Source organism: Schizosaccharomyces osmophilus, chromosome 2 (assembly GCF_027921745.1).
Source record: "Schizosaccharomyces osmophilus chromosome 2, complete sequence".
In the NCBI taxonomy this organism is placed as follows: Eukaryota; Fungi; Ascomycota; class Schizosaccharomycetes; order Schizosaccharomycetales; family Schizosaccharomycetaceae; genus Schizosaccharomyces; species Schizosaccharomyces osmophilus.
The window spans coordinates 2,177,194-2,201,395 of NC_079239.1; the positions used below are offsets into that span (position 1 = coordinate 2,177,194).

Here is a 24,202-nt window from a genome sequence, read left to right on the forward strand (position 1 = left end):
TAGAAATACCAAAAACAAGAAAAGAAAGAGTTACAGAATCTTTAGTACCTTACTTCGTAGTAGACTGCAAGTATTCTTTGAAGGAAAAGTCACGTTTTGGAAAAGTCACGTTTTCCTTGAGCTCTCTCAATGAAGAGTTTACTTACAAAAGTGAAGCAAAATTAACTATAGCAAATATGAAAGAAAAGACGGTATGATTTCGAATTTGCAAATGGCACAGGTAAGTATACTGGTGAACGATGAAAGTAATTCAGGATGTAAACAAAGAGCCATTAACGATGTTATGTTAGGCTACACTAAACAATACAAATGTTACTCGTCTTACGCGTTCATTATCAACGCGTAAACAAACTTCCAATTCATAAGATGGACAATGTTTTAGAAGGAGATGAGACCAAACTGGCTATTGCATGGAATATTGTAAGGAATAGACCGAAAGAAGAGCGAATAGACGTCTATATCAAAAGACTGAGGAAGCAATTGCAAGATGAAAAGAATCACGAATTGAAAGCAAAGTTGTTCGCGGAAAAAGTACTTAATCAAGAGAAAAACAAACTTCAATTGAAAACTTCTTTTATTTCCGAGACCTTGAATATTCCCACCAGAGTATTAAAGAAGGAAATTGACGATATAGGTATGTGTGTTTGTATAAGAAACTGGGATGGCGTGAAGGTTTCTTTTTCAATTTATTGATTAGTTTACTTACCATTTGAAATTATAATACTTACTGACGCTATTTGTAGATTTATACCTGCTTTCGAATATTTATGATTGTCTGCAAGAAAAACGAGCAAGCTCAGAAGGAGTTTCACTAAAAACATTTAACTATGTCTTTGATGGGATATTTCGGTTCTTAAAGTGTTCAGCGGATCCACGAATATCGTCTGCAAAGGACTATCCAGATGAGTTCTTCGCCAAAATTAAAGGTCTCTTTGAGGACATTCTTATTCTACTAAAAAAAGACCTAAGAATGCTCCAAATTGCGATGCGCTTGGCGGACTTGGCAGAGTTTGTTTTACACTTAATTGTTGACACGCATCGGATTATGCAAACAAATGCTGCAAGGGGATTGCCCGTTTCGCCAAGAGCGAAGTTTTTGGACTTTTATAAATTTTTGGAACAATCAATATTTTTGAAGCTCTCTACTGCAGCTCCTAATTTACTTGAACAGCTTGTACACCAAGTGGTATCACAGATGGAAACGTGCTTCCTTAACTGCAAGAGTGCGGATTTTGAAGCACGGCTCCTTTTCAGCGAATGCTTCTTTTCTTTTACAGAAATCTTCTTTCCATGTCTTCACTCATATGATATTCGTATTTCGCAGATTGCCAATTCTGGCGTCCGAAAGCTGAGGAACCTTATTCAGCAAGAAGAGATGCATACGCATGAGTCAAGCAATTCGGGATCTAATTTTGCATCGTCTTACGTTCTGTTGGCTGGACTGAAAGAATTATTACCGCCCAATGACCTTTTTGACGATACCTAAATCTTTATAGCTTCTTTTTCTTTATAATTTCTACATATTGAAAGTAAAGAACCTTCGCAAGGATTATTTCTTCACTTCATCGAAGTGGATATAAATTTCCTAAAAGAAACAAGGTCAACGATTATTTAGGTCAAAAGTGCCGTTTGCAGAATTTTATTTCCACAAAGCTTTCACGAATTTCTTTGTAAAAATTTCTATTTATCACTCTGAGCCTAAGCTCTTTTATTTTGGTGTAGCCTGAAAAACCCTGGGTCTTGAAAGCGTGGCCTTGCCGACTGCTTTCTACCATCTCCCTTCACCTGTCAATTAGACCATGTCGGTCATCAGCAAAGAGGTTTGGAATTTAATTTCTCTTCCTTTGAAAAAATTCTTACAAAAATTTCCTCCAGAAGCCGCCCATACTTGGTCAACAAAGTCCGATAGAATAAATCCTTTCTTACCTACACGAAATCCTTTAAATGGAGTTTTAAGAGACCCACATTACTCCAATAGACGCCAAGCTGATATCTTTAAGGAAGCCAAGTATCATAAGTTGGAACACTTACTTCCTCAAGAGATGACATGGAATAAGGACTCCACCCGGCACATTTTGAAAGGTGTTTTGTTTCCTAAAGGCAGAATTGCAGAACGCAAGCGAGACGAGATTTTGCTGAATAAGCAGAAGAAGTTTGCCGAGTCAATACAGAAAACTGACAACTTCAAAAAGAGTCGACAGAAGCGGAATGCTCAACCTGAAGCTCCCCCATTGTAAATTACCGACTTATCAGTTAGCTTGTTTCTTCCATGACAATATATACTCCCTCAGTTTATGCTGGTAGTTCCGATGTCTTGAGTATCTTGCTCTAATATCGAATCTGCTATTCAGAATGGTTCATAATATTTACTTCCTATATTTTCCGTATCCCCCAATAAATAATTTTCTATGTGTACATTAAATCAATTGGCAAAACTATGTTTTCTCTCGAATTATGGGTCTTCCCATCAATAATTATTATGTTACGTATAAAATAACAATAAATCTTTTCTAGTCCAAACCATTCTATTCTATTAGCTTCAGTCGTTTATGCTTTCCGTGTATCTTTAGGATCGTAAGTCTCATATTATGGGGGTCATTAACTGGAATTTAATTCATTAATAGGCTCTCATGTAGTTATCATCAAACTTCTCTTCAATTTCGTCAAGAAATTGGTGTTCCCAATTAAGATCATCATCCAAATTTATACTTTGCAAGGTTTGCATGAGAGGGCTTGAAATATCATCTCTTCCTTCATCGTTGAACACATCGATATTTTGGTCACTATCATTCTCATTTACCGATGGAGCTTCCTCAACTAACTCTGTGATTTTTGAAGGTTTCGGGGATTTCTTTTTTGGTTCATCTTCCTCGTCACTCAATTCTGGTAGTGGTGATCTCCAAAAGTTGACATCGGTGAAATTTGACAGATCCTCTTTGGTTGAGATCTCAACTGGCGGGAAGAAGTAATCGACTAAATCATTCATATAAACATATGTACTTCGATATCCACTCCGTTGAAGTAGTTCAATATGTACCTCACCAGAAGAGTTGATAGTAAATATTCTTGTCGGCGGAACACGAACGTGATTATAGGAAATAGCATCCGTAATTCGATTCCCGAATCCAGCATAGAAAGGAGTTCTCGGAACTGGTAATGCAAACAAGTTACACAGATCACGTAAACATGCCATTTTAAATACCTCTGGTTTACGGAGGATAACTTCTCTATGTAGGGCTGCCATTGTTCGATCAGGAGAAAGAATCACGGGCCCATCGGGTAGAGAAATGCCGTTTTGCTCAATATTCTGCAAGTAATGTCTAGTTGAATCTGCTTGGCCTACAGAGCGGCTGGTTAAATACATTATCTTGTATCCATTGTTTGTAATATCTGTATATAACTTGGCAACTCCTGCGTGCGTCCAATCCTTCCCGATCAACGTAAACATATGACCGAGTGCATCAGATTTAGTAATCGTACCGTCGATATCTGATATAACAACAGAATCACTGTAGCGCCAAAAGAATAGGTTGGCGGTGCACGTGGCTTTACCTCCATTGACACTGAAGGATAAATCATTTTTTCCAGCTTTCAAATTCAAAGAACGAAGCTGATCAGAAGTAAGTCGTAAGGTTTTTGCATAATGATAGGAAGGATTACTAGGAAAGGGAGGCAAAGATCGTTCGGACAATGAGGAAGATGGTCGTAAATCTCCTCTGTCATCATTTATAAGGGCAGAATCGGATTTTGGAGAAGAAGGTGCTTTTATGGGGCTTCCAGGAGGACTATGACCGTAAACTTCAGCAAATTTTTTTGCATCTTCCGAGGCATGAAACCATAGGTTTCCCTCCTCATCTTCGCGAAATAATTTCTCTATTAGTGGAAACTCGTCTTTAAAAGTTTCACGGGCAAGTTCAGCAATATTAAAATTTGTGGCTGAAGCTTTATAGCCTGTCATATCTAACATGACATCGCCATTGTCGTCGATATGTGCCGGAAGTTCTTTACCAGACAGACGTTTTCCAAGTTCTTTTGCCTTTTGTAAAAGCTTCAAGTCTACTAACGCTGTTCCTTCCAATCGACCGTACGGCTCTGTCTCGGCACTGCCAACATCACCCATACTGGAATGTCGCCTGTGGACAAAATTAGGAAATGGAACTCGTTCACCTAAAAAGTTTTGTTAGTAAAAAAGTTGATTTAAAATGAAAATATGTTATGAAAACTTACTTGCATCAGAATTGGAACGTCGATAAGAGTCTCGAGTAGCAGGGAACACTTGATTTGGTTCGCCGAGAAATAAGTCTGTTGAATTCGGATAATTGCTTTGTGCAGGGCTTTCCAATTGCAAATCTTGAGGCTCGTGAATATTCTATGACAAGTTAGCTTCGTCCAAAAATATTTTATCATGCTGAAGTTTTTCTTTAGCAAAACCATTGACGATAGTAATTGCGCCAGTTTTCTGGTCATCAAAGAACAAATCCTGATGTAAGAACTATTATCAAAATAGTTTTCCACTTCATTCCACATACAATGAGAGGACCTTGTCTTGGAGAGGCCATGGGAGAAGCAATGGGCGAAGTTTGTAATTCTTTAGGCACTGCATTTTCAGTAGCAAAAACAAAAAAAGCTTCTCCCCCATCTCCCAATTTCATGTTGAAATCGGTCAATTGGCCATTTACTGAAAACTCAACCTTCTTGTCAGAAGGCAACAGTAAGCTGAATTTCCCAAATCGAACGTGAAAAGGTGAGCATGCAAGAGTTCCATCCTCCTGTTCTACTACAATTAAGTCAATGGCTCCTGATAACGTAGACTATTGTTTGTTTGGGTCAGTTTCAAATTCGTAATGAAATAACCATAGGAAATTTGCCCATTATATATTACTATACGTACGGGATTGATAGAATTCCATGTCTTCGTAACAGAATCAAATGCCCTTCCTACATATTGCATCGTGCTACTCTCTTTAAAAAAATGTTGGTAGAAAGTACAATTCTCATACCGTAACTACTCATAGGAAGGATGGGACACCTTTTGAGGTGTGGGTACCCATCGTGAGTACCAAAGTTCTCAACAAACATAACCTGAGAAAAAGCTCGTTTCAGTTTTGGTTTACTCAAATTGAGTTGAATTCGAATTTTCTGATTATTTTCTGCATTGATTTTGCGATCGGTTGTTTGCATTTTTTCGGACATAATAGTACCTGGTTTTAAATGTTTGTTTGAAGCAAAACGGGTTATATAAGGGCTTCAATTCATTTCAATTCCATTAAGCTCGTCCATTGCCTGGATTTATTTTGACCAGAATTCATGAATTTGCATTGATTGCCAAGAAAGTTTTCTTGATAGGACCAACTTAGTGTATGCTCTATTAACACTGCAAAAACTCAGTTTAGATATACATAGATTTATTTATTTACGTTAGGATATGGATCAAGAATTGTTAGCCGCAATTGACGATCCCAATACGTTCTCGTACGGGTCCCTGTGGCAGGAATGTCAAGCATCTCAAGGTAGTGTGTCTCCGGCAGTATGCCAACTATTGAATATTTTCTACCAAGGATCAATTCAAGATAGTTCAGTCGATTGGAGTCAGGAACGATTAGACAAGCTGCGACTTTTGTCACTAGTAGATGCTGCAGTACGGCACACGGGTTCTAGCATTTCCTATGAGGATCTGTGGAAACAATTAAAATTAGACGATCCACTTCTTCCAAAGGAAAAGGATGTCATACTTGAACAATACTTGATTCAAGCAATGATGAAACGAATCCTTGTTGGAAAACTTAATTCTCAGTCTCGCACCCTCCATGTGTCATGGGCCATGGAGCGTAGTTTGAATGATACCCGAATTCAAGAAATGAAGGATACTCTCTCAAAGTTTACACAACGTTGCTCAAAAGCCTTCCCGAAAACCGACGCCGATCCTCCATTGACCAAGTCTTATAAACGTACGAGCCGACTGTCCAGTAATGATGGCTTCGATCAGTACGTTTCGGACAAACGCGCACGAGCTGACGATAGTCCCATGGAAGGGTAAACGCTACTTTATGGTTTCAAAATGTCCTCCTTTTTCATGTTATTGTACTCGTGGTAGATGCTGCATCAAAGACTCTTTCCTTGTGTACTCGTTCCATTGGAAGAAATAGTTCTTTTGATTGCAGAAGATGTAGTTTACTGGCATGAAACAAACTCTTGTATTCACATTTCTTGATTTTCAATTTCTAGTATTCTAACTCAATAATTCTTGAGAACTCCATGGCTAAAACCACCAACTTGAATCTAAATGCTTTATTTACTTAGTTTAATTCTTGCATTTTTGCATTTTCGACGATTTCTACACCTTTCATAAACGACCCTAAAAGAATAATAAAATAAACATAAACATAAAATAAAAGTCTTAAAGTTATTACAAAAAGTATAACAACGCTCTCCATGTTCAAGTTGTAGTGACTTTTAAAATCCTTTCTTCTCGGATAACCCACTTCTCGGTACGCTCTTACCTTAATGCACTTCTTTTGATATACTCTGATATACAAGATAAGCCCTAATGCATAGTTCTTCCATTCCTGATTAGGATTTGTTTATAAATACCGTCTACAGCTTATTTCAATTTCATTTTTACTCTTCTTTCTTGTGGGGTATTTGTTGAATTGTTACGACAGAATGCAACCAAGAGAATTACACAAGTTACTCCTTCATCAGTTGGGTTCTTTGGCTCAAAAAAGACTTTGCCGTGGTGTTAGACTAAATAAGTTAGAAGCAAATTCGCTAATTGCTTCTCAAATCCAAGAGTATGTTCGCGATGGGACTCATTCTGTTGCTGAACTGATGAGTATTGGTAAGAACATGCTAGGGAAACGCCATGTTCAACCAGAAGTAACTCATTTATTACACGAACTTATGGTCGAAGCTACGTTTCCTGATGGAACTTACTTGGTAACCATCCATGACCCTGTGTGTACTCCAGACGGTAATCTGGAAATCGCTTTGTACGGTAGTTTTCTCCCCATCCCGGCGCCAGAATTGTTCCCTCACGTAGACGAAAGCTTATATGCGCCCAAAAATGTTCCTGGCTACGTAGAAGTAGAAGAAGGAGAAATCGAACTTTTACCTACCTTGCCTCGTATATCTTTGCAAGTAACGAATTACGGGGATCGTCCCATTCAGGTTGGCTCTCATTATCATTTTCTCGAAACAAACGAAAAGTTATGTTTCGACCGTGCAAAGGCCTATGGCAAAAGATTGGATGTACCCTCAGGGACTGCCATTCGTTTTGAGCCTGGAGTCACAAAAGTAGTTCATTTAATTCCCATTGGCGGTAAACAAGTCATTCATGGAGGGAATTCTCTTTCTAAGGGTCCATTCCATCAATCGCTAGTTCCTGAAATCCTAAAGAATCTGGTTAGCCAAGGATTCATGCATAAAACCGAAGTACCAGGCCATGGCAATCTTGAACATATCCAACCGTATCGGATTCCCCGTGAAATGTACGCGACCATGTATGGACCCACAACCGGCGACAAGGTTCGTTTAGGTGATACTTCTTTGGTTGTCAAAGTGGAAAAGGACTTCACAGAATACGGCAACGAAGCCGTCTTCGGCGGAGGTAAAGTTATTCGTGATGGAACCGGACAAGCGACTGGAAGATCGATGAATGAATCTCTCGACACAGTCATAACTAACGCCTTAATTGTTGATTATACTGGTATCTTCAAGGCTGATATTGGTATCAAAAACGGCTTCATTGTGGGTATCGGTAAATCCGGTAATCCTGATACTATGGACAGTATCACAGATAACATGGTTGTGGGCTCGTCTACCGATGTTATTTCTGCTGAGAATAAAATCGTTACTTTCGGAGGTATGGATAGTCATGTTCACTTCATTTGTCCTCAGCAAATTGAAGAAGCTCTAGCATCAGGAATTACAACCATGTATGGTGGTGGAACTGGGCCTAGCACAGCAAGTAATGCTACAACTTGCACTCCCAATGCGGACCTTATAAAATCCATGTTTAGAGCTACAGACTCTTATCCGATGAACATTGGTCTTACAGGGAAGGGAAATGATAGTGGCCATTCTTCCCTTCGTTCCCAAATTGAAGCTGGATGTAGCGGTATGAAGCTTCACGAAGATTGGGGCTCCACTCCCGCTACCATAGATTCTTGTTTAACTGTTTGTGATGAGTATGACGTTCAATGTTTAATTCACACGGATACATTGAATGAATCTTCCTTTGTTGAGGGAACTTTTAAGGCCTTCAAAGGTCGCACCATACACACTTATCACGTTGAAGGAGCTGGAGGCGGACATGCTCCGGATATTATTTCGCTTGTACAGAATCCCAATATTTTACCTTCAAGTACAAATCCTACGCGACCTTATACTAAAAATACTTTAGACGAAGAACTTGATATGTTAATGGTTTGTCACCATCTGTCGAAAAACGTTCCTGAAGATGTGGCATTCGCTGAGTCTCGTATTCGCGCCGAGACAATTGCAGCTGAGGATGTTTTGCAAGATTTGGGTGCTATCAGTATGATTAGTTCTGATTCTCAAGCCATGGGTCGCTGCGGTGAAGTTATTTTGAGGACCTGGAAGACGGCTCATAAAAACAAAACACAACGAGGATACTTACCAGAAGATGATGGAACTGGGGTAGACAACTTTCGTGTCAAGCGTTATGTTGCCAAATACACAATCAATCCGGCTATTAGCCACGGGATTTCACATATTGTTGGATCTGTAGAGGTAGGTAAATTTGCCGATTTGGTTTTATGGGATTTTGCGGACTTTGGTGCCAGGCCTTGTATGGTGCTTAAAGGAGGTATGATTGCAATGGCAATGATGGGAGATCCTAATGGATCAATTCCGACTGTTTCTCCTATTCTTTCCTGGGAAATGTTTGGCGCAAAAGCTCCTGAAAGAAGTATTGCATTTGCATCGAATTACGCTTTGTCAAATGGTATCATGAGCAAATATGAACTTCGTAAACGGGTGGAAGCAGTGAAAGGAACAAGAGATATCGGGAAAAAGGATATGGCTTTAAACGGTTATATGCCCAAGATGACTGTAGATCCGGAATCATACACAGTAACTGCAGACGATGCCATTATGGAATGTGACCCTGCCGATACGCTTCCTTTGTCTCAAGGGTATTTCATGTTTTGAGGGATTCATCCGCATATATGGATGGGAGTTTGAATAATGCAAAGAACAATTTAATGAACGAGTTAAGCAAGGATTAATATTAGACTTCTATTTACGATTATTCATAGTCTAGAGAGAATATCATAGTACAGCCTGTATATTTACACCTTTGCTAAAAGCAGTTTTCGCATTAAAAAAACTCCAGAAATGAAAATGAACTAAAAAACTTAATGTTTGTTTCACGATTGCATTGGTGAACAGGTGGGTTCGTTTAAAAATGCGACTCTACCACTAACCCACATGTCTTAGCTCAATGTTGCTCTAAATGAATAGAAAAGTCAATCTTTTATTATTCTTATTCAATCTTTTACAAACAGTAGGAAAATAATATGAAGTTACTCCAATCACTTGGTCGTTTCAAATACTTTCTTCGATCTCTGGCAAAGTCATCGCTATGGTTTCTTCTGCTGATCACGATGGAGGCAGTCATCAATCTATGTTTTTCTTCCTATACATTTGGACAGTATTATCATTTTGCTGAGAGAATTGAAATTGTTAATGAGGCTGTAACGTCCATGCTTGTTGTGATCCTTTTAGGATCGCTCTATCTACTGTATGCCGGTTGGGAAGCTGTTTTACAGAAAAACGTTGTTGCCGTATGTTATTTATTTCTCGGCTATCATCTCTAACCAATTGATTAGACCAGTGCTGTTTTACTATTTCACGTTTCGTTCTTTATTTATTCCATCATTCAATATGTGCAACTAGGATTTTGCTTACGCTATGCGCATTGGATTTTCAGTAAATCCAGATTTCTACCTTTCCGTCAGATCAACTTGTATACCTCGTTTAGCAAGTACGAGTCTGTATTCAACAATTCAACATTTACGTTTTACAATTTGCAAGCCTTCTACGTAGCTTTGCCCGTTGTCATAGGTTTGATTGGTATAATCCTGTGCTTTTTAGTCTACCGTATGAACAAAGTATATGGGTGGGTTATGTATCAACGGCACGGGCCAGATCTTCACATGAGACGACGATACCTCATTTACGAAATCTTTGTTGCTTTGGTGAAGTTGGATTTTTACTTTTGTAAGTTGTTTAGGGAGCATGGAAGCATAAGGGACGTTAGTTAACACAAATGTGTATAGGTTCTTGTTTAGCGATTCAAATAGCAATGATGAACAACCAACCGACGGAGGATCATTATGAAAAAACTCGGCTTGTTCTTATGCTATTATTAATTCCCTACACTTTGTTTGTTTTGTCTATTTCGCTGTATGCTGTGCGTAAAGAAAGCTATGTTTTGATGATATACGTGGAGATGATGATGCTTGCAGGGTCGGCGTACTACTTGTACTATATGGTCGTTGTGTACAGTAGCAAAAGCAATTTGTTTTTGAATTATAACGTATATGCTTCCCTACCTGTGACACTAATAACCGTAACCCATGTGTTGACCACTTTTGCGGTAGGGATTACATGCATGATCAACTTTGGTCATGGACTTCGTGAATACTGTAAGTGGAAGGGTATCGGATTGTTGCTCACCAATATATTTAGTAAACTATTTGAATCAAAAGAAAAAGGAAGAGTCGAAAAATGCATTGAATCTTCCAAGGTCTCGTAGACCCATTGACGATTAAAGAGTACCTATTCCGTTTTCTTTTTCTTTTTCCTTTTGATTTTTTTGTTTTCGTTAGCGTCGTCGTTGTTGTTTCATAGACAGGTTGGTTTTTTCGAGTTCCATTTAGAAAATTTTCTCCGTATTCCTTGCATAGGAAACTCTAATTATGAATTAATGTTTCTCGTTCTTTTCTTGTGATTTTACTTTCTTTTCGTATAGTTTTGGTCCTTAATAAATATCCATGATCTTGCTTGTTTGCGGTTTTTATTTAGCCGTCGTTTTTGGGTTGCGCGTCTTTACAGGACAAGCTATTCTATCTATAGTCGTCTATTGTAGAATGGTCAATAAAAGTTTATTTATCTCTTTGGGTGACGGTCGCAAGTGGAATGGATGGAGAGTAGCTTATAGGAAAGGCATCCTATTTCAAGATGATGTTGGATTGATAGAAAAACAAACAAAAAAAAAGAAGCTTACTTTCCGATGTTTCCAAGATTACATTCCATACTAACAAATCCAAAATGCTGTTTTTCTCATCTATAACACATAACCCAAGATACACTACACTCTCTAGTCAAAAGTCGCTCTTCAACGAAATTGCAACATCTCATTAATCAATCTTTTCCATCAAGAAAGAAATCAACCTAAATTTTTAATTTTTTACTCATTTCCTGTCATATTTTTCAGTTTCCCTTCCTTCTTGTCTTTCCAAAACAATTCCTTTTCTTTGTTTACAATTCAATATTTACTAATGTAACTCGGCTGGTTGTCTTAATCCAAATTAACGAAGTCGTTCGTAATTCTTCATTTCCCGGCATGCTATTGTTACCCTTTACGAAATCCGAATGTCACTTCCTTTACGTCCATTGGTAAAGCAATATGATTTGCTTATAACCTTAAATCGGCAATGGGAGCCGTTTACGAAAACTATATATAACCGGCCTTGCCGCTTCACAAGCGAACTTATTCTTCACCAGCATTCCTAACCACCATCCGTTCATAAGACTCACCCAAGCGTATTAGTGAACATTCATTGCGTTTTGTTTGCATTTGTTTGATATTTAAGAAGAAACGAAATTTGCTATCTTTCTGATATCTGAAATTTCCAAGCTCTAGTTGCTTTCATTTTTGGATTCATTTGGATCTGCTGAAACTTGTTTCCAAAGGGTAAACGCGATAGCTTTGATTCTATATTCTTTTTGGTCTCTATAGTAGGTGTTGTTCTTTTTGATTTAAATCCAAGTTCAAAAGAATCCCGAATTACGTAACAGAATACGAAGACCCATCTCCGAAGTCACTGACTTGCTGGTTTCTTTTTTACGGCGAGTTTCTTAAATTCCTCTTTTCTCTCTTTATCCCCCTTTCTTTTTCCCACTTTTCTCTTTTCTTGAGAATCCACTTTTCAGTTACTCCCCTCTCACTTTTTCTTTAGTTCTTCTTTTGATCCATGCCGTCTCTCTTATCCTCCCGTATCCGCAACCCAACTTTCGCCAAGAAGGTGGTCTCTGATCCCGCTTCTCTCATTCCCTACTTCAAAAATGGCGACTATGTCGGTTGGTCTGGCTTTACCGGTGTCGGTTATCCCAAGATGATCCCTCAAACTTTGGCTAACCATGTCGCGTCCAAGGACTTACAAGGGAAAATGCGTTTCAAACTTTTTGTGGGTGCTTCGGGCGGTGCCGATACCGAAGGCAAATGGGCTGACCTCGATATGATTGAGCGTCGTTGTCCTCATCAAGTTGGCAAGTCCATCTCCAAAGGCATTAACGAAGGTCGTATTAACTTCTTTGACAAACATCTTTCCATGTTTCCCCAGGACTTGCTGTATGGCTATTATACTCGCGACCGCGATAGGAACTCTTTGGATGTGGCCATTGTCGAAGCTACTGCAATCACCGAAGATGGCGGTATTGTTCCTGGTGCATCTGTCGGTGCTACCCCTGAAATACTTCAGATGGCCGAAAAAATCATTATTGAAGTCAATACCGCTGTTCCCTCTTTCGAGGGTCTTCACGACATCGTTGACATTCCAAACCCTCCTGATCGTACTCCCTTGCTGGTCAACCGAGTGGACGATCGCATTGGTAAGCCCTACATCAAGGTTGATCCATCCAAGGTAATCGGTGTTGTCGAAGCTACTTATGGTGATGTTACCGGCCCTAATGCTCCTGAAGATGCCACCTCGCGTGCCATTGGTGGTCATTTGGTCGATTTCTTCAAGCACGAAGTGAACTTTGGTCGTATGCCCCAGCATCTACACCCCATCCAATCTGGTATTGGCAACATTGCGAATGCCATTATTGGTGGTTTGGCAGATTCCCCTTTTAAAGATTTGGAAGTTTGGACGGAAGTCTTGCAAGACACTTTCTTGCCTTTGTTTGACACCGATAAACTTCGTTTTGCCGTTGCTACTTCTACTCGCTTTTCCCCTCAAGGTTTCGAAAAGTTTTATGCCAACTGGGATTACTACAAAGATAGAATTTTGCTCCGCCCCCAAGTCATTTCCAACCATCCAGAAATAATCCGTCGTCTTGGATGCATTGCTATGAATACCCCTGTTGAAGTAGACATGTATGCCCATGCTAATAGCACAAATGTTTTGGGCAGCAGAATGTTGAACGGCTTAGGTGGATCTGCTGATTTCCTTCGTAATGCCAAGTACAGTATCATGCACACTCCATCTACTCGTCCTTCCAAGAAAGATCCTACCGGTGTTTCATGTATCGTCCCCATGGCTACTCACGTGGATCAAACTGAGCATGATTTGGATATCATTGTGACCGAACAAGGCTTGGCTGATGTCCGTGGTTTGTCTCCCCGTGAACGTGCTCGTGTAGTGATCAATAAATGTGCTCATCCCGACTACAAGCCTATTTTGAATGATTACTTTAACTTGGCTGAAAAGGTCTGCTTAGCTAAAGGAATTGGCCACGAGCCTCATATCCTTTCTAGCGTGTTTAAGATGCATCAAAACTTGGTGGAGAAGGGAACTATGAAGATTGACTCTTGGTAAGTTGTATTTAAGATGCGAATCTTAATCGCAACTGTACTTTTGTCATCGGACGGTTTCAAATTTCGAATTTGTCTATTTCGTTCTTATGTTACATTGTTTATGATCTTTATGATCTTCCTTCTTCTTTCTTATTAGAAAAAGGTAAATTGAAACGCAACGAATCATTTAATGACCCCCCCTGTCCTAAATCACAGCTGTGAATATAACATTATTTGAACAGAAAACTGTCTTTCTCTTGTAAAGAACTGTAGTCCTGTATCCATGCTTACTAAGAAGTGCTTAAACATTTGTAAGGATGATCATCTTGAATAGAATTCTTTATAGATTAAATAAATTAGTAAATTAGTAAAACTAATTCAACGATGATGCTCAGGTTATAAATGCTAATTATGGTGTTGAATTATCTCATCGTACTATGGGTCAGTACTAGCAAAAATGAATTTATCGTCTTGAAATATCCAATCACCAGAATTCGCAAAGCATTGTACTTTTCAAAGATTTTTCATCGTTTATCAAGCTCTTCGTTTTACGTTCAGTTAGGCCCTTGTTTTTCTTTTGGCTAAACTTTCTTTGTATTTGAAAAAAATGTCTTCGACAAAAATGAATCATGATCAACTCCCAGTACAGGTTCAGCGTTGCTTGGGCTCTTCAAAATATATTCAATTGGCAACATGCTTTCAAGATCAGCCCCATTCGTCCTTGGTAAGTAGCTTCACGACGAAACTTGCAGCTATATGGCAAATTGTTTCTAGTGCTACCTTGAACGATTGGTTGAATAATAGCTATTAACTATAAACAACAGATGATTTTTACTTACGTGCCTGCTGGTAGGTGAAGTGTATTAAGTTTCTGTTTGGCATTCTAACATGTAATATCTGTTTAGGACAAGCCCTTCCATATGAAGCTGATGACTGTATCATCCTTACGACAGGAGAAAGCAGCAAGAAGTTTTTCAATATCAGTTCGGTAAGAAAAGCCTTTGACAAGTTTCGCAACCCAACGCTTACTAACTCGTAAAACAAGAATCCTCGAGTATCTTTGCTAGTCCACGATTGGACTACGAACAGACAAGAAGTAGACCAGGATGCTTCTTCTCTTTGCAGCCTGTTGTACAAAATGAATCAAGCTCAATGTTCGACCACTTCTGTGAGCTTGAACGGCTTGGCTACGATTTTGCCTAGCGGCAGCGAAGAAGAAATGTTCTTCCGTAGTAAGCACATTCATACCAATGACCAAGGAAGTACAAAACAGTATGTCGAAGGTGAGGGTTTTCGAATCGTTAAAGTGAAATTGCAAAGTGCCCGCATTAGCGATCAACGATTAGACCATGTTGTCAAGTGGAATTCTAAAGGCGAGGAAACCCCCTTTTAAGCTTTTTTTTCTGAGAAACTGAATGCCTTCAATTTGATTGTTTTGAAAGATTGCTTATTATTATTCCACGATTAGCTCTTTACCATTTATTTGTCTATTTATACAGTCCTTCGTGTAATGTCAATCATCTTCCTCTTCTGTATTGTAATCTTCTTGGTCATTATCATCTTCCGTGTAGCCATTCTCTGCCAGGTTTCCTTCATCATCACCTTCGTCTTCAATCATCAAATCTAGTGGTGCAATTCGAAAGTCAACAAAGGTACACAAACCATCTTGACCTACAAGCATCAATTGAATATTCAGCGTTCCGTTTTCATCTATGCGCAAGCTAACTTTGGTGCCTGCTTGTAAGGCTTTAATAGCCTGTCGAATAAGAGAAAATCGGTATGTATACGTATATTCTGAGTTTGTTTCAAAAGACTCTAAAACATTCTTTTCATTCGGATATTCCATCTCTGTTGTAGACATCCCTCCTATGCATCGTAAAATAAATGTCGACTTTTGAGAAGAGGTTTCAATCATAAGCGATTCACTCAAGTTATTGTCTAACTCTAAAAGTGCATCGTATAGCCAACCACTTCTCATTATAACTTTTGTATTCAGAGTAGTAGCTAATCTGCTAACGTCGATGTTTTCTTCATACTCTAGTGTTGACAATTCACATATTGTAGAGTATCCTGCCATTTCTTCAACCCTGCATAATCGTGTTAGCACAATGTATTTAATACAAATGAATATTCTCTAAAACGTACTCCCATTCAAAGGGATAACCAATTCCCTCAAAGTGTATCTTACATACTACACCTCGTTTATGCATAGTATTTGTAGAAGGCTGTTGATCCCATGGATTGTAAATTTGTTTGTCTTTTCCATCTGTATATATCGATAAGCATTGTAACAATGGTGCTAGTCTGGTTTTGAAAAGATAATTGCTGTTTTCTTCATCGTCCTCAAAAATGTACTTTTGAAATAAACCTCTGTCAATAAAGATATGTGCTGTTCCTTGTTAATATTGAACTTTTTTAATTCAGAAAGAGATGTTGATCAGTAGTTCTCAAATATTCTATGATTGATATTACCTTGCAAAGATTGAGATTCATCCACTCCAAAACGAATTCCGCGATTAGTGATTTCTACTGTACATTCTTTTGCAAAATCAACACATTTAAGAGTCGAATGAATATGCTTAACGTAGACTGTTTCTGCCTGAAACATTCAGATAATGAAAAACTAAAGAGATACAACACCCAATCTCTAATTTTTAATCGGTTGAAGAAATGTAATCCAAAGAATATCTTTATATTTACGTGTGATTTCAAAGGAACGAAAGCAATACTCGGAAAAAGGAAGTTTTACACATATAAAGATTCTTAAAGAGTCCGAATCAAAATCTCAATTGAAGACCTTTTACAAGAAACCACCTGAGCGATTGTGTACACGAACGAAGCAGAATTACAAATCCTTTTTTTTTGTTTCTAGAGGTTGGCAGAGTATGCTCGTTGAATTATATATTTATTCCCATATGAGGTTTTGGCAAGTATAAGAGTAATCACTTTCTTTTCTCTGATTTGGTTCATTTTTATTATTCCTGTTTTAATTCTACTAGACGAGATGGAGAAGTTTATCCTCTTGAGATTGGGAAAGCTGGAACCAAAGTGCAGCAATGATCAAAAACCCCAGTGGGTGGATAAAGCTCTTGCAGGTTTTCAGGTCAGTAAGATGAATCTAATTGTTGAGATTCTTTATATTCTTGGGCAGGTCCGTTCCTCTTCGAGGAATTGAGATTTCATTCCCTTTCGACTGGTAAAGTATGCTGAATTAGCCATACCATTTACTCGCAACGAAAGGCTGAAGGTAATTGATTTATAATAATTTTCTTTTCTCTAAACGCTATTGGCTTCAACCATTCAACAATGCTTGCCAGACATGTTGAGCATATTGAGAAAGTCGCAACTTTGTTTCATTAAGCTCTTCTGTGCACATCTTTGATGTAAGCATGCAAATCGTTGAACTTTTACTTTAAATTATGCATGTAACATTTCAAGTTCTTTTAGAGAAGCACGCCCGATCATCGATAGCTCAGTGAATTGAGACCATATGATATTTACTTGAAGCTTTCTGTGTTAAAATTTGTTATATATGCTTTTCACGAATCAATTATGAAATGAAGAAGGTATCCATCGTTGAGATTTAGCTTAGCTACGTAGTACTTTCTGACCGTTCTCGCAACTGCTTATTGTGCAAATAAATACTTAATGACAAGACAATGTTTACTTAATTTCTTCAAAATATATTTTAGCAGCTTATTTGCTCATGGTTTAAGTTTCATCCACTCTTGATCTTTGCAGCTCTTCTCATCTCAAGCACTAACCGGTTGTCTCTTATACTTCGCCTGGAAGGAGCACTGTACCCCAAGGATAGACAGGAATCTGTCTTTTACGTACATAAAGTTTCAAGAATTATAAATTCGGTCGATTTTAATATTGGAGGTCGTGACTTTCGCATACTTGTGCTAAAAAAACAAACAAACAATGAACGTGGATTCTATATTTCAAACAGCCAACGAATCCAGTAAAAAAAGAACGTTCAATGAACCTGATTCCACTGAGAAGTCATTGGGCAAACGCCGAACAGACGAACCTGAAATACAAGATATAGAAGACGAAGCAGAATTCGACGAAGAGGGTGGTCGCTTTTTTGGAAGTGGATTAAGTGAAAGGGAAAAGGAAAGCTTACATTTTTTGGACCAGAATGAGGAAACAGAACAACCTGTAACATTAACGACTAACGAACTCAAAAAGAAAGTTGTGAAATTGGAGAAAAGTTTGAACCAGAACCAAGAACTTCGTTCAAAATATCCAGAATCTCCTGAAAAGTTCATTGAGTCAGAAGCCGACCTGGACGAAGAGATTCGTTCGTTTAACATCATATCTGAATACCCTAGCTTATTTCCTCTGTTCATAAAATTAGGATGTGTCACCACATTCTTGGAACTTCTGACTCACGAAAATGCAGATATAATGATAACGGTAGTAGACTTGTTCCTTGAGTTAACGAACGAAGATATTGATGATGAGGCTCTAAATTCCCTGTTTGAAGCTTCAATACAAACAGGATTTTTGCAAGTGCTTGTCAGCGGAATAAAGAGACTTGATGAAAAAAATGAAGCTGATAGACATGGCGTATACTCCATTCTATCGCTTTTTGAGAACCTCGTTTCAATTGACAATGAAGTATGTTCGATAGTAGCTCAAAAAACCGATTTGCTACAGTGGTTACTTCAACGGATTTCCGTTTCTGAAACCTATATATCAACGAATTTACAGTATTCAGTAGAAGTTTTGGCTATCTTCCTTAGCCACTCCCGAGATGCCCGCAAAAGCGTTTGTGAATTAAATGGTACAGACTTACTACTTCGAAAAATTAGTCCCTACCGTTTACGCGACCCTTCCCAAGGGTTGGAAGAAGAGACCATGGAAAATGTTTTTGATTGCCTATCTAGCCTTACACAGGAAACCTACGGAAAAGACTCATTCATGAAGGAAGAAGGAATTGAATTATGCATTCTAAACATGAAGAACAAGGGAAAAAGCAGAGAATCTTCATTTAAAGTTATCGATTACTTATTATTTGGACCCCTTTCGATGCCCTATTGCCAACATTTCGTTCAAGCCGGAGGATTAAAACACATCTTTTCTACTTTTATGAAAAGCCAAAGCTCGGAAACAATAGACCATCTATTAGCAATCTTTTGTTCCTTATTTCGGTCGTTACCAGCAGACACAATAGAGAGAATGCGGTTTTACAGAAAATTTTCCGAGAACGATTGCGAAAAAACACGAAAAATATTTTCAATTTACCGTAAATTGAACGCACAGATAGAGAAAGTAAATAAACAAAAAGATTCAGACCGAACGGCTGAAACTGAAGAAGAAAAGTCCACCCGGTGGTTTTTGGTGCAAATAGATCATGGGCTATTTGCATTTCAGTCAGTTGTCGTTATACTGGGTTGGCTATGTGTTGAGGACAATCATATGTTAGAGATAATTAGGTTGCTTTTAACGGAAGCCAATTTCTCTATGAACGATTTGAAGGAAAAGTTATTCCTTTATTATGAAAGCCTAGAAGATCCTGCGATTCAAAACGAAGAAAGTGATGATGTGTACAGAATTGAAGAAAAGCCCATGATTGCGGCATTATTGGAAGAATTTCCTGAAAACTAACATGAGGAATGGTTAGACTCAACAAAAGAAATACATGGGTGAATGAATGGAAACTTTAATAGATAAATGCCATGATAGAATAAAAAAAAAGTATATATATTAGATTGACCTATTATCCTCAAAAAAGACGAACGAATAAGTTTTAATCGGCCAAATGAGAGTACTCCGTTTCCGAAAGTTGTTTTTGGAAAAACTTCTCAAGACGGTCAGCGTTTTTGTAATATGTTGTGCTTGGATCATTATATTGTCGACAATTATTAAATATTAATTTTGCATCACGTATGAATTCTTCCACGGATTCATATTGATTGTTACGAAGCCGGTATTCCATGGTAGATAAATCGACCGGATGCTCGATGACTTCGTAATAATCGGGAACGTCCTCTCTGTTTACCGGTTGAGCAAACGGCCAAGAGGAAGGATGATTTTGCATTTCGGTGAACAGCATTTCCAACACAGCAAAGAATGGCTTTGGCTTTGGCTGTTGAGCCAGATCTTCCATTTCCTTACACCATCCTACTTCCATCAAGCCTGGAACTTGGTTTGGTTCGATATGTGCAGGCCCGTATTTGAAAACATCTAGTCCAGGATATACAAGGTTGGAACGAGTGAGTCTATTAATTTTCGAGATAACAGAAGCTTTTTGAATAGCCAAAATTACACTCGCTTCCAGGTATTTAATTTTTGGGAGCATGGTACACTGCATCAAGGTACCACCTTCGTAATCTTTTATGTAGCCCATCCAGATTTCTTTGGACAAATTGATTTCTTGTGTAAACCCTTGTTTTTTAAAATAACCAATGGCATAGTTATCGGCATATGTGAGGAAGTGCTGGACTTTGGAGGTTCCACGAACATAGTCTTTCAGATGGTTCATTAAATGTGAACCATAGCCCCGTACCTGCTCAGTAGAAGCAATGGCACAGAAAACAATTTCGGCAAATTCACGTTGCTCAAAAGGACGGTAGGTGATGCCACCCACAACGTGCAAGTTATCTTTCACGATGGTCATGGATAAGTGATTTCTGTCGTAAATAAGTCTGGTGATGTATTCTTTTGGCATTTTTGGTAGCTGTTTCATAAAAATATTTTTCAAACCTGTTAACATGATAAAGCTTTCAGGATGATCGTCATTTGCTACCACACGAAACTTTATGATTCCTCGCTTTTCTTCTAAAGCCGCAGGCTTTTCGAGAATCTTTAGTTGTCCCACGTCAAAATCTACGTTCATGTCAGATGAAAGCAATTGTTGGCCTTTCCGAGAATCTGTATCATTCCCCTTTGTGGCCAAGGAAGATTGCGCATGTTTTCCCATATTCGTTTCTTTACTTTCTTCTCCAATGCTAGTACTAGCAGGCTTGTCAACTTCCATCAACGTATCTTTTTCTTCCTCCTTCTCGGAGGGATGGTTCAAATTCATTGTGTTTGAATAGAACCCTTGTATGATCGTATAGTCTTAAAGTCCACCCAAACTGAAAAAGAAAGAAAACATAAAAATCTATCCCACAAAAGAAACCAAAAGAAATGAAAAAACACGTTTTCTGCACGCAAAATGTTATAGTACCCTGGTAAGAATGATTTATCTTCCTTTTCGATATGCAAAACTAAAATAGTAAACGCAGTAGCAATAAAGGGAAAGGTATGAATAGACTGTTCAAAAAGAAAGCATTTTCTTCGCAAACCTCAACCAAAACTAACAAAATCCCAAGTTCTTTTTTCTTGTAGGTCCTCTATGGTGGTAGTGTTTTCCCCGTTTGGTGAATCCGTGCGTGTCACTCACTATCCAGAAAGGTCAAATACAACAGAGAAACCATAGGAAACAGAAAATTAAATGGGATTGGATGGTAGCAGAAGCAGTAGTATTAGCATACCTATAAAATCATGTACTAAGATTTTATTTAATTTTTCTTTGATCCGATTTGACCGAGTGGTTTCGGTTGATGAATGGCCGATAAAGTTCAAGCCATCAGCACTTTTGTAAATAGAACACTTTTTGCTGGGAAACTTGAGTTTCATAAATCTTACTGGTGCTTTTTCACTTGGAAAGTTTTTGAGATGTAGAACCTCTCATCGTGGAACTTCCAACAAGGTAAACAGCCCAGATACCACACTCAGTAACCATCTTCAGGTTAAACCAAGAGAACACACCAAAATATTAGTTCATGAATACTTAACATAGGGTATTAATGAAAGGTACAGCTTTCTTTTCTTGCTATTTTTTTCGATGTAAACAAACGCAAATCCCAAGAGACCGCAAGGGTAACAATCTCAATTACGATGATATCTTCCTAAGTATACTACAATATAACAGCCGAAAACAATATAATTGTAAACAGCTACACTTGACTTGGAACCCAAGCCTTCTTCCTCTATAAGGAAATATTTGTTCATTATGACAATGCTTACGTTCCCATCGAAATGTTTCTTTCTTTAGCCAATTGCTCTTATAATTTTAAGGGAAATTCTAGAAATTTATAATGTTTTTCTTTTTCTTTCTTCCTCTTGGACTCCAGGATTTCTGGCACAATAAGAGTAAATACGCAAAACTTCAACTGACTTGTCCAAGATGGTATGTTAACAGTTTGGTCATGGAACTCAACGAAGAAAAGCAAGAGACTTGATTTCCTAAGAAGTTTAATTTTAAGAGTTACTTTAGTGAAACAAGAGCGCATGACCTTTTAATTGATGTAGTTGCTAACCATTTTTAGTTTTAATAAATCAGGTAGGATATCCCCAACCGTGGCAGTTACACTTCAATATATCAATATAATAATGTAGTCTTTTTGGAATGCATTACTAATCCCTCAAACTCGTAGTTCGTGTTTGTCGACATTGGAAAACGCTTTCCATTATCATTTTACCGATTCTCCCTGTCTATACTTCGAAAGTAAGTTTCATGCCTTTTGGATCTGAATCCTAAGGCCTTTTGCAGTAAAAACGAATTTCAACGCTGACATGGACTTAGGCTTTACGATGCTCTGTTTGCAAATGGTGGGAGCCTACCAACAAACACTTAATTGAACAGAAAATTAGGGACGAACCTCGTCTGCAAAGTGCAAGGCTACAAGCACATCCTGGAATGCAGTATCCCCATCCTGCAACAACGATACAGCAACCTTGCTACGAACCTAGTGGCTCGAATCCATCACAAGACCAGTCGCACTCAAAACCCCAGAGGCATTCTGAGGAGCCGCTTCCTCCCTATTCATAACAACCACAATTGGAAGTGCATCGTTATTATCATATTCTTTATCCGTCAATGACCATAAGCCATCAGCTATTATCAAATTTGTTCTACAGTGTGAATCACTGCATCTTTTCCAGTAAAGTAAAAATATTATGTGATTATCTAGTGCTAGCGATACAAAATTCGGATAAAACAGCATCTTATACTAGCCCAAATGAATTGATTCGTTTGTGCTTCACTTATTATTGTACACCAAGCTATTATAGTGAGCACCCAATCCGTATAAATGTTGGTAGTATGCGATGCATACAGGCGTCGTATGCTTCGCTTCTTGAGGTTCAAATTTAATAATGGGTCCATTTGTATTGTAAACGTAGATAGGAACTTGTACATCATTGGAAAGTGCTTGAATTTCAATATCACCTCCCCATTTTCCCGTTGTCCGAATTTCATTGCAATATTGCTCCACCGACATTACTTCTCCTGTGTCTTCATCGAGTAAAAAGCCAGAATATTCATCCCCATGCTTAAAAATGTAGTTTGCAGCGCGATCACGGAGCTGATGATAGTTCAGCTTTATATTGAAATGATAGTTAAGTTGATGAGAAATGGATGCGAATAAACAATGACCGTCTGGAATGATATCAACAGCAACCAATCCTGAATTCGAAAGAATCTTAGAAAGCTCATCCTTTTCAACCTTTTGTTTGTCAACTGTGTCTGCATGCTCTGTTTCTGCTCGTTCGCTCAATTGTTGCATTTCTGCCTTCCTACGTTCCTAAACTAAGTTAGTAATTCAGCCATAACTGGATTCTTTAAAAACATACAAGACGTTCTTTTTGACGATTCCTAGACTTTTTAGTTTCCTTGGGTTGATCTACTGCTTCACTCTTTGAATTTTCAGGTGACTTCTTGGGTTTGTCCAAATCCGTCGACTCCATTTGTTTTAGCAATGTAGCAACAAGATCATCCTGCTCATTGCCTTCCTCTGGCTCCTCGGTCCGTTCAAGATCCGTTCTTTCCTGCGCGTGCCTTTGAGACAAATCGGCTTCCATGTCGGCGATTTTTTGCTGAACTTGCTTCTTTTGCTTTTTGTTTCCCTCTTTGGCTTGCCTCCTAAGAGAAGCAATAGAACTTTGAAGCTGTTTATGCTCTTCTCTCTGTTTACTGAACAATTCCTCCATCATTAAATATTGGCTGTGTTCAAGTCTGAAGATATCGTATACACCAAATCTTCAGTTTACTTTGTACTATGGACTTAAAATTTGTTGCTTTTTTTTAACTATATAACATCTGAACAGTTCATTTGCGAAGGTAAATTTCTATCTTGATCATTATGAAGGAAACGAAAAATTAAGTCTCCAATTGGCAGCTATATTTAAATCATGCTTATATTTATTTTGTAATAAATTGAATATAAATTGAAAACCCAAAGAATCCGTTCTATTAACCTACATAAACCATGTACATAATTTGTTGAAGCAACTTAAGTAAAAAAGTATGTCAAACGCATGTACATACTGTTTTTCTTTGATGTGTTTTTTTAACAAATGAAAAAGGGCCAAAATGTACCAAGTACCAACTTTTGACAAAGCATCTCTCAAGTGAGTTGAACAAGGAATTAAAAGCTATGT

At 38.2% G+C, this 24,202-nt stretch overlaps 13 protein-coding genes and 1 non-coding gene across 14 annotated transcripts; 9 read left to right on the plus strand and 5 right to left on the minus strand.

Moving 5' to 3' along the window:
* Positions 1-366: 366 nt before the first annotated feature.
* Positions 367-1,486, plus strand: rec24 (meiotic recombination protein Rec24; the record flags this gene model as incomplete). The annotated part of the gene is made up of 2 exons (XM_056182274.1): positions 367-634; positions 744-1,486. The coding sequence occupies 2 exons, from the start codon at positions 367-369 to the stop codon at positions 1,484-1,486; spliced, it is 1,011 nt and encodes a 336-aa protein (XP_056037878.1).
* A 313-nt stretch (positions 1,487-1,799) lies between these two features.
* On the plus strand, positions 1,800-2,237 carry mrpl25 (mitochondrial ribosomal protein subunit L59; the record flags this gene model as incomplete). The annotated part of the gene is made up of 1 exon (XM_056182275.1): positions 1,800-2,237. The coding sequence occupies one exon, from the start codon at positions 1,800-1,802 to the stop codon at positions 2,235-2,237; it is 438 nt and encodes a 145-aa protein (XP_056037414.1).
* A 380-nt stretch (positions 2,238-2,617) lies between these two features.
* Positions 2,618-4,951, minus strand: ned1 (lipin, phosphatidate phosphatase Ned1; the record flags this gene model as incomplete). The annotated part of the gene is made up of 4 exons (XM_056182276.1): positions 2,618-4,167; positions 4,228-4,369; positions 4,530-4,811; positions 4,892-4,951. The coding sequence occupies 4 exons, from the start codon at positions 4,949-4,951 to the stop codon at positions 2,618-2,620; spliced, it is 2,034 nt and encodes a 677-aa protein (XP_056037458.1).
* A 474-nt stretch (positions 4,952-5,425) lies between these two features.
* On the plus strand, positions 5,426-6,037 carry csn71 (COP9/signalosome complex subunit 7a; the record flags this gene model as incomplete). Its single annotated transcript, XM_056182277.1, has 1 exon — positions 5,426-6,037. One exon carries the CDS (start codon positions 5,426-5,428, stop codon positions 6,035-6,037), a length of 612 nt encoding a protein of 203 aa, XP_056038111.1.
* A 626-nt stretch (positions 6,038-6,663) lies between these two features.
* ure2 (nickel-dependent urease Ure2) lies at positions 6,664-9,171 on the plus strand (the record flags this gene model as incomplete). Its single annotated transcript, XM_056182278.1, has 1 exon — positions 6,664-9,171. The coding sequence occupies one exon, from the start codon at positions 6,664-6,666 to the stop codon at positions 9,169-9,171; it is 2,508 nt and encodes an 835-aa protein (XP_056037450.1).
* Positions 7,618-7,909, minus strand: 5_ureB_sRNA. Its single transcript, XR_008803701.1, has one exon. It is a non-coding gene; the product is annotated as a 5 prime ureB sRNA (small nucleolar RNA).
* A 368-nt stretch (positions 9,172-9,539) lies between the features above and the next one.
* On the plus strand, positions 9,540-10,796 carry SOMG_03489 (conserved fungal multispanning membrane protein; the record flags this gene model as incomplete). The annotated part of the gene is made up of 4 exons (XM_056182279.1): positions 9,540-9,806; positions 9,852-10,242; positions 10,302-10,670; positions 10,714-10,796. 4 exons carry the CDS (start codon positions 9,540-9,542, stop codon positions 10,794-10,796), a joined length of 1,110 nt encoding a protein of 369 aa, XP_056037451.1.
* Positions 10,797-12,221: 1,425 nt separating this feature from the next.
* ach1 (acetyl-CoA hydrolase/succinyl-CoA:3-ketoacid coenzyme A transferase, mitochondrial Ach1) lies at positions 12,222-13,787 on the plus strand (the record flags this gene model as incomplete). The annotated part of the gene is made up of 1 exon (XM_056182280.1): positions 12,222-13,787. One exon carries the CDS (start codon positions 12,222-12,224, stop codon positions 13,785-13,787), a length of 1,566 nt encoding a protein of 521 aa, XP_056037572.1.
* Positions 13,788-14,372: 585 nt separating this feature from the next.
* SOMG_03491 (CREG1-like protein) lies at positions 14,373-15,158 on the plus strand (the record flags this gene model as incomplete). Its single annotated transcript, XM_056182281.1, has 4 exons — positions 14,373-14,489; positions 14,590-14,614; positions 14,671-14,753; positions 14,811-15,158. 4 exons carry the CDS (start codon positions 14,373-14,375, stop codon positions 15,156-15,158), a joined length of 573 nt encoding a protein of 190 aa, XP_056037571.1.
* Positions 15,159-15,278: 120 nt separating this feature from the next.
* rad1 (checkpoint clamp complex protein Rad1) lies at positions 15,279-16,373 on the minus strand (the record flags this gene model as incomplete). The annotated part of the gene is made up of 3 exons (XM_056182282.1): positions 15,279-15,852; positions 15,911-16,154; positions 16,238-16,373. 3 exons carry the CDS (start codon positions 16,371-16,373, stop codon positions 15,279-15,281), a joined length of 954 nt encoding a protein of 317 aa, XP_056037570.1.
* A 1,316-nt stretch (positions 16,374-17,689) lies between these two features.
* SOMG_03493 (spliceosomal complex subunit) lies at positions 17,690-19,381 on the plus strand (the record flags this gene model as incomplete). The annotated part of the gene is made up of 1 exon (XM_056182283.1): positions 17,690-19,381. The coding sequence occupies one exon, from the start codon at positions 17,690-17,692 to the stop codon at positions 19,379-19,381; it is 1,692 nt and encodes a 563-aa protein (XP_056038786.1).
* Positions 19,382-19,523: 142 nt separating this feature from the next.
* gcn5 (SAGA complex histone acetyltransferase catalytic subunit Gcn5) lies at positions 19,524-20,801 on the minus strand (the record flags this gene model as incomplete). The annotated part of the gene is made up of 1 exon (XM_056182284.1): positions 19,524-20,801. The coding sequence occupies one exon, from the start codon at positions 20,799-20,801 to the stop codon at positions 19,524-19,526; it is 1,278 nt and encodes a 425-aa protein (XP_056037569.1).
* A 1,057-nt stretch (positions 20,802-21,858) lies between these two features.
* SOMG_03495 (SPAC1952.04c-like, conserved protein) lies at positions 21,859-22,592 on the plus strand (the record flags this gene model as incomplete). Its single annotated transcript, XM_056182285.1, has 4 exons — positions 21,859-21,950; positions 22,090-22,103; positions 22,198-22,268; positions 22,347-22,592. The coding sequence occupies 4 exons, from the start codon at positions 21,859-21,861 to the stop codon at positions 22,590-22,592; spliced, it is 423 nt and encodes a 140-aa protein (XP_056037568.1).
* A 211-nt stretch (positions 22,593-22,803) lies between these two features.
* otu2 (ubiquitin specific cysteine protease, OTU family, Otu2) lies at positions 22,804-23,755 on the minus strand (the record flags this gene model as incomplete). The annotated part of the gene is made up of 2 exons (XM_056182286.1): positions 22,804-23,346; positions 23,396-23,755. 2 exons carry the CDS (start codon positions 23,753-23,755, stop codon positions 22,804-22,806), a joined length of 903 nt encoding a protein of 300 aa, XP_056037567.1.
* Between the last annotated feature and the right edge of the window lie 447 nt (positions 23,756-24,202).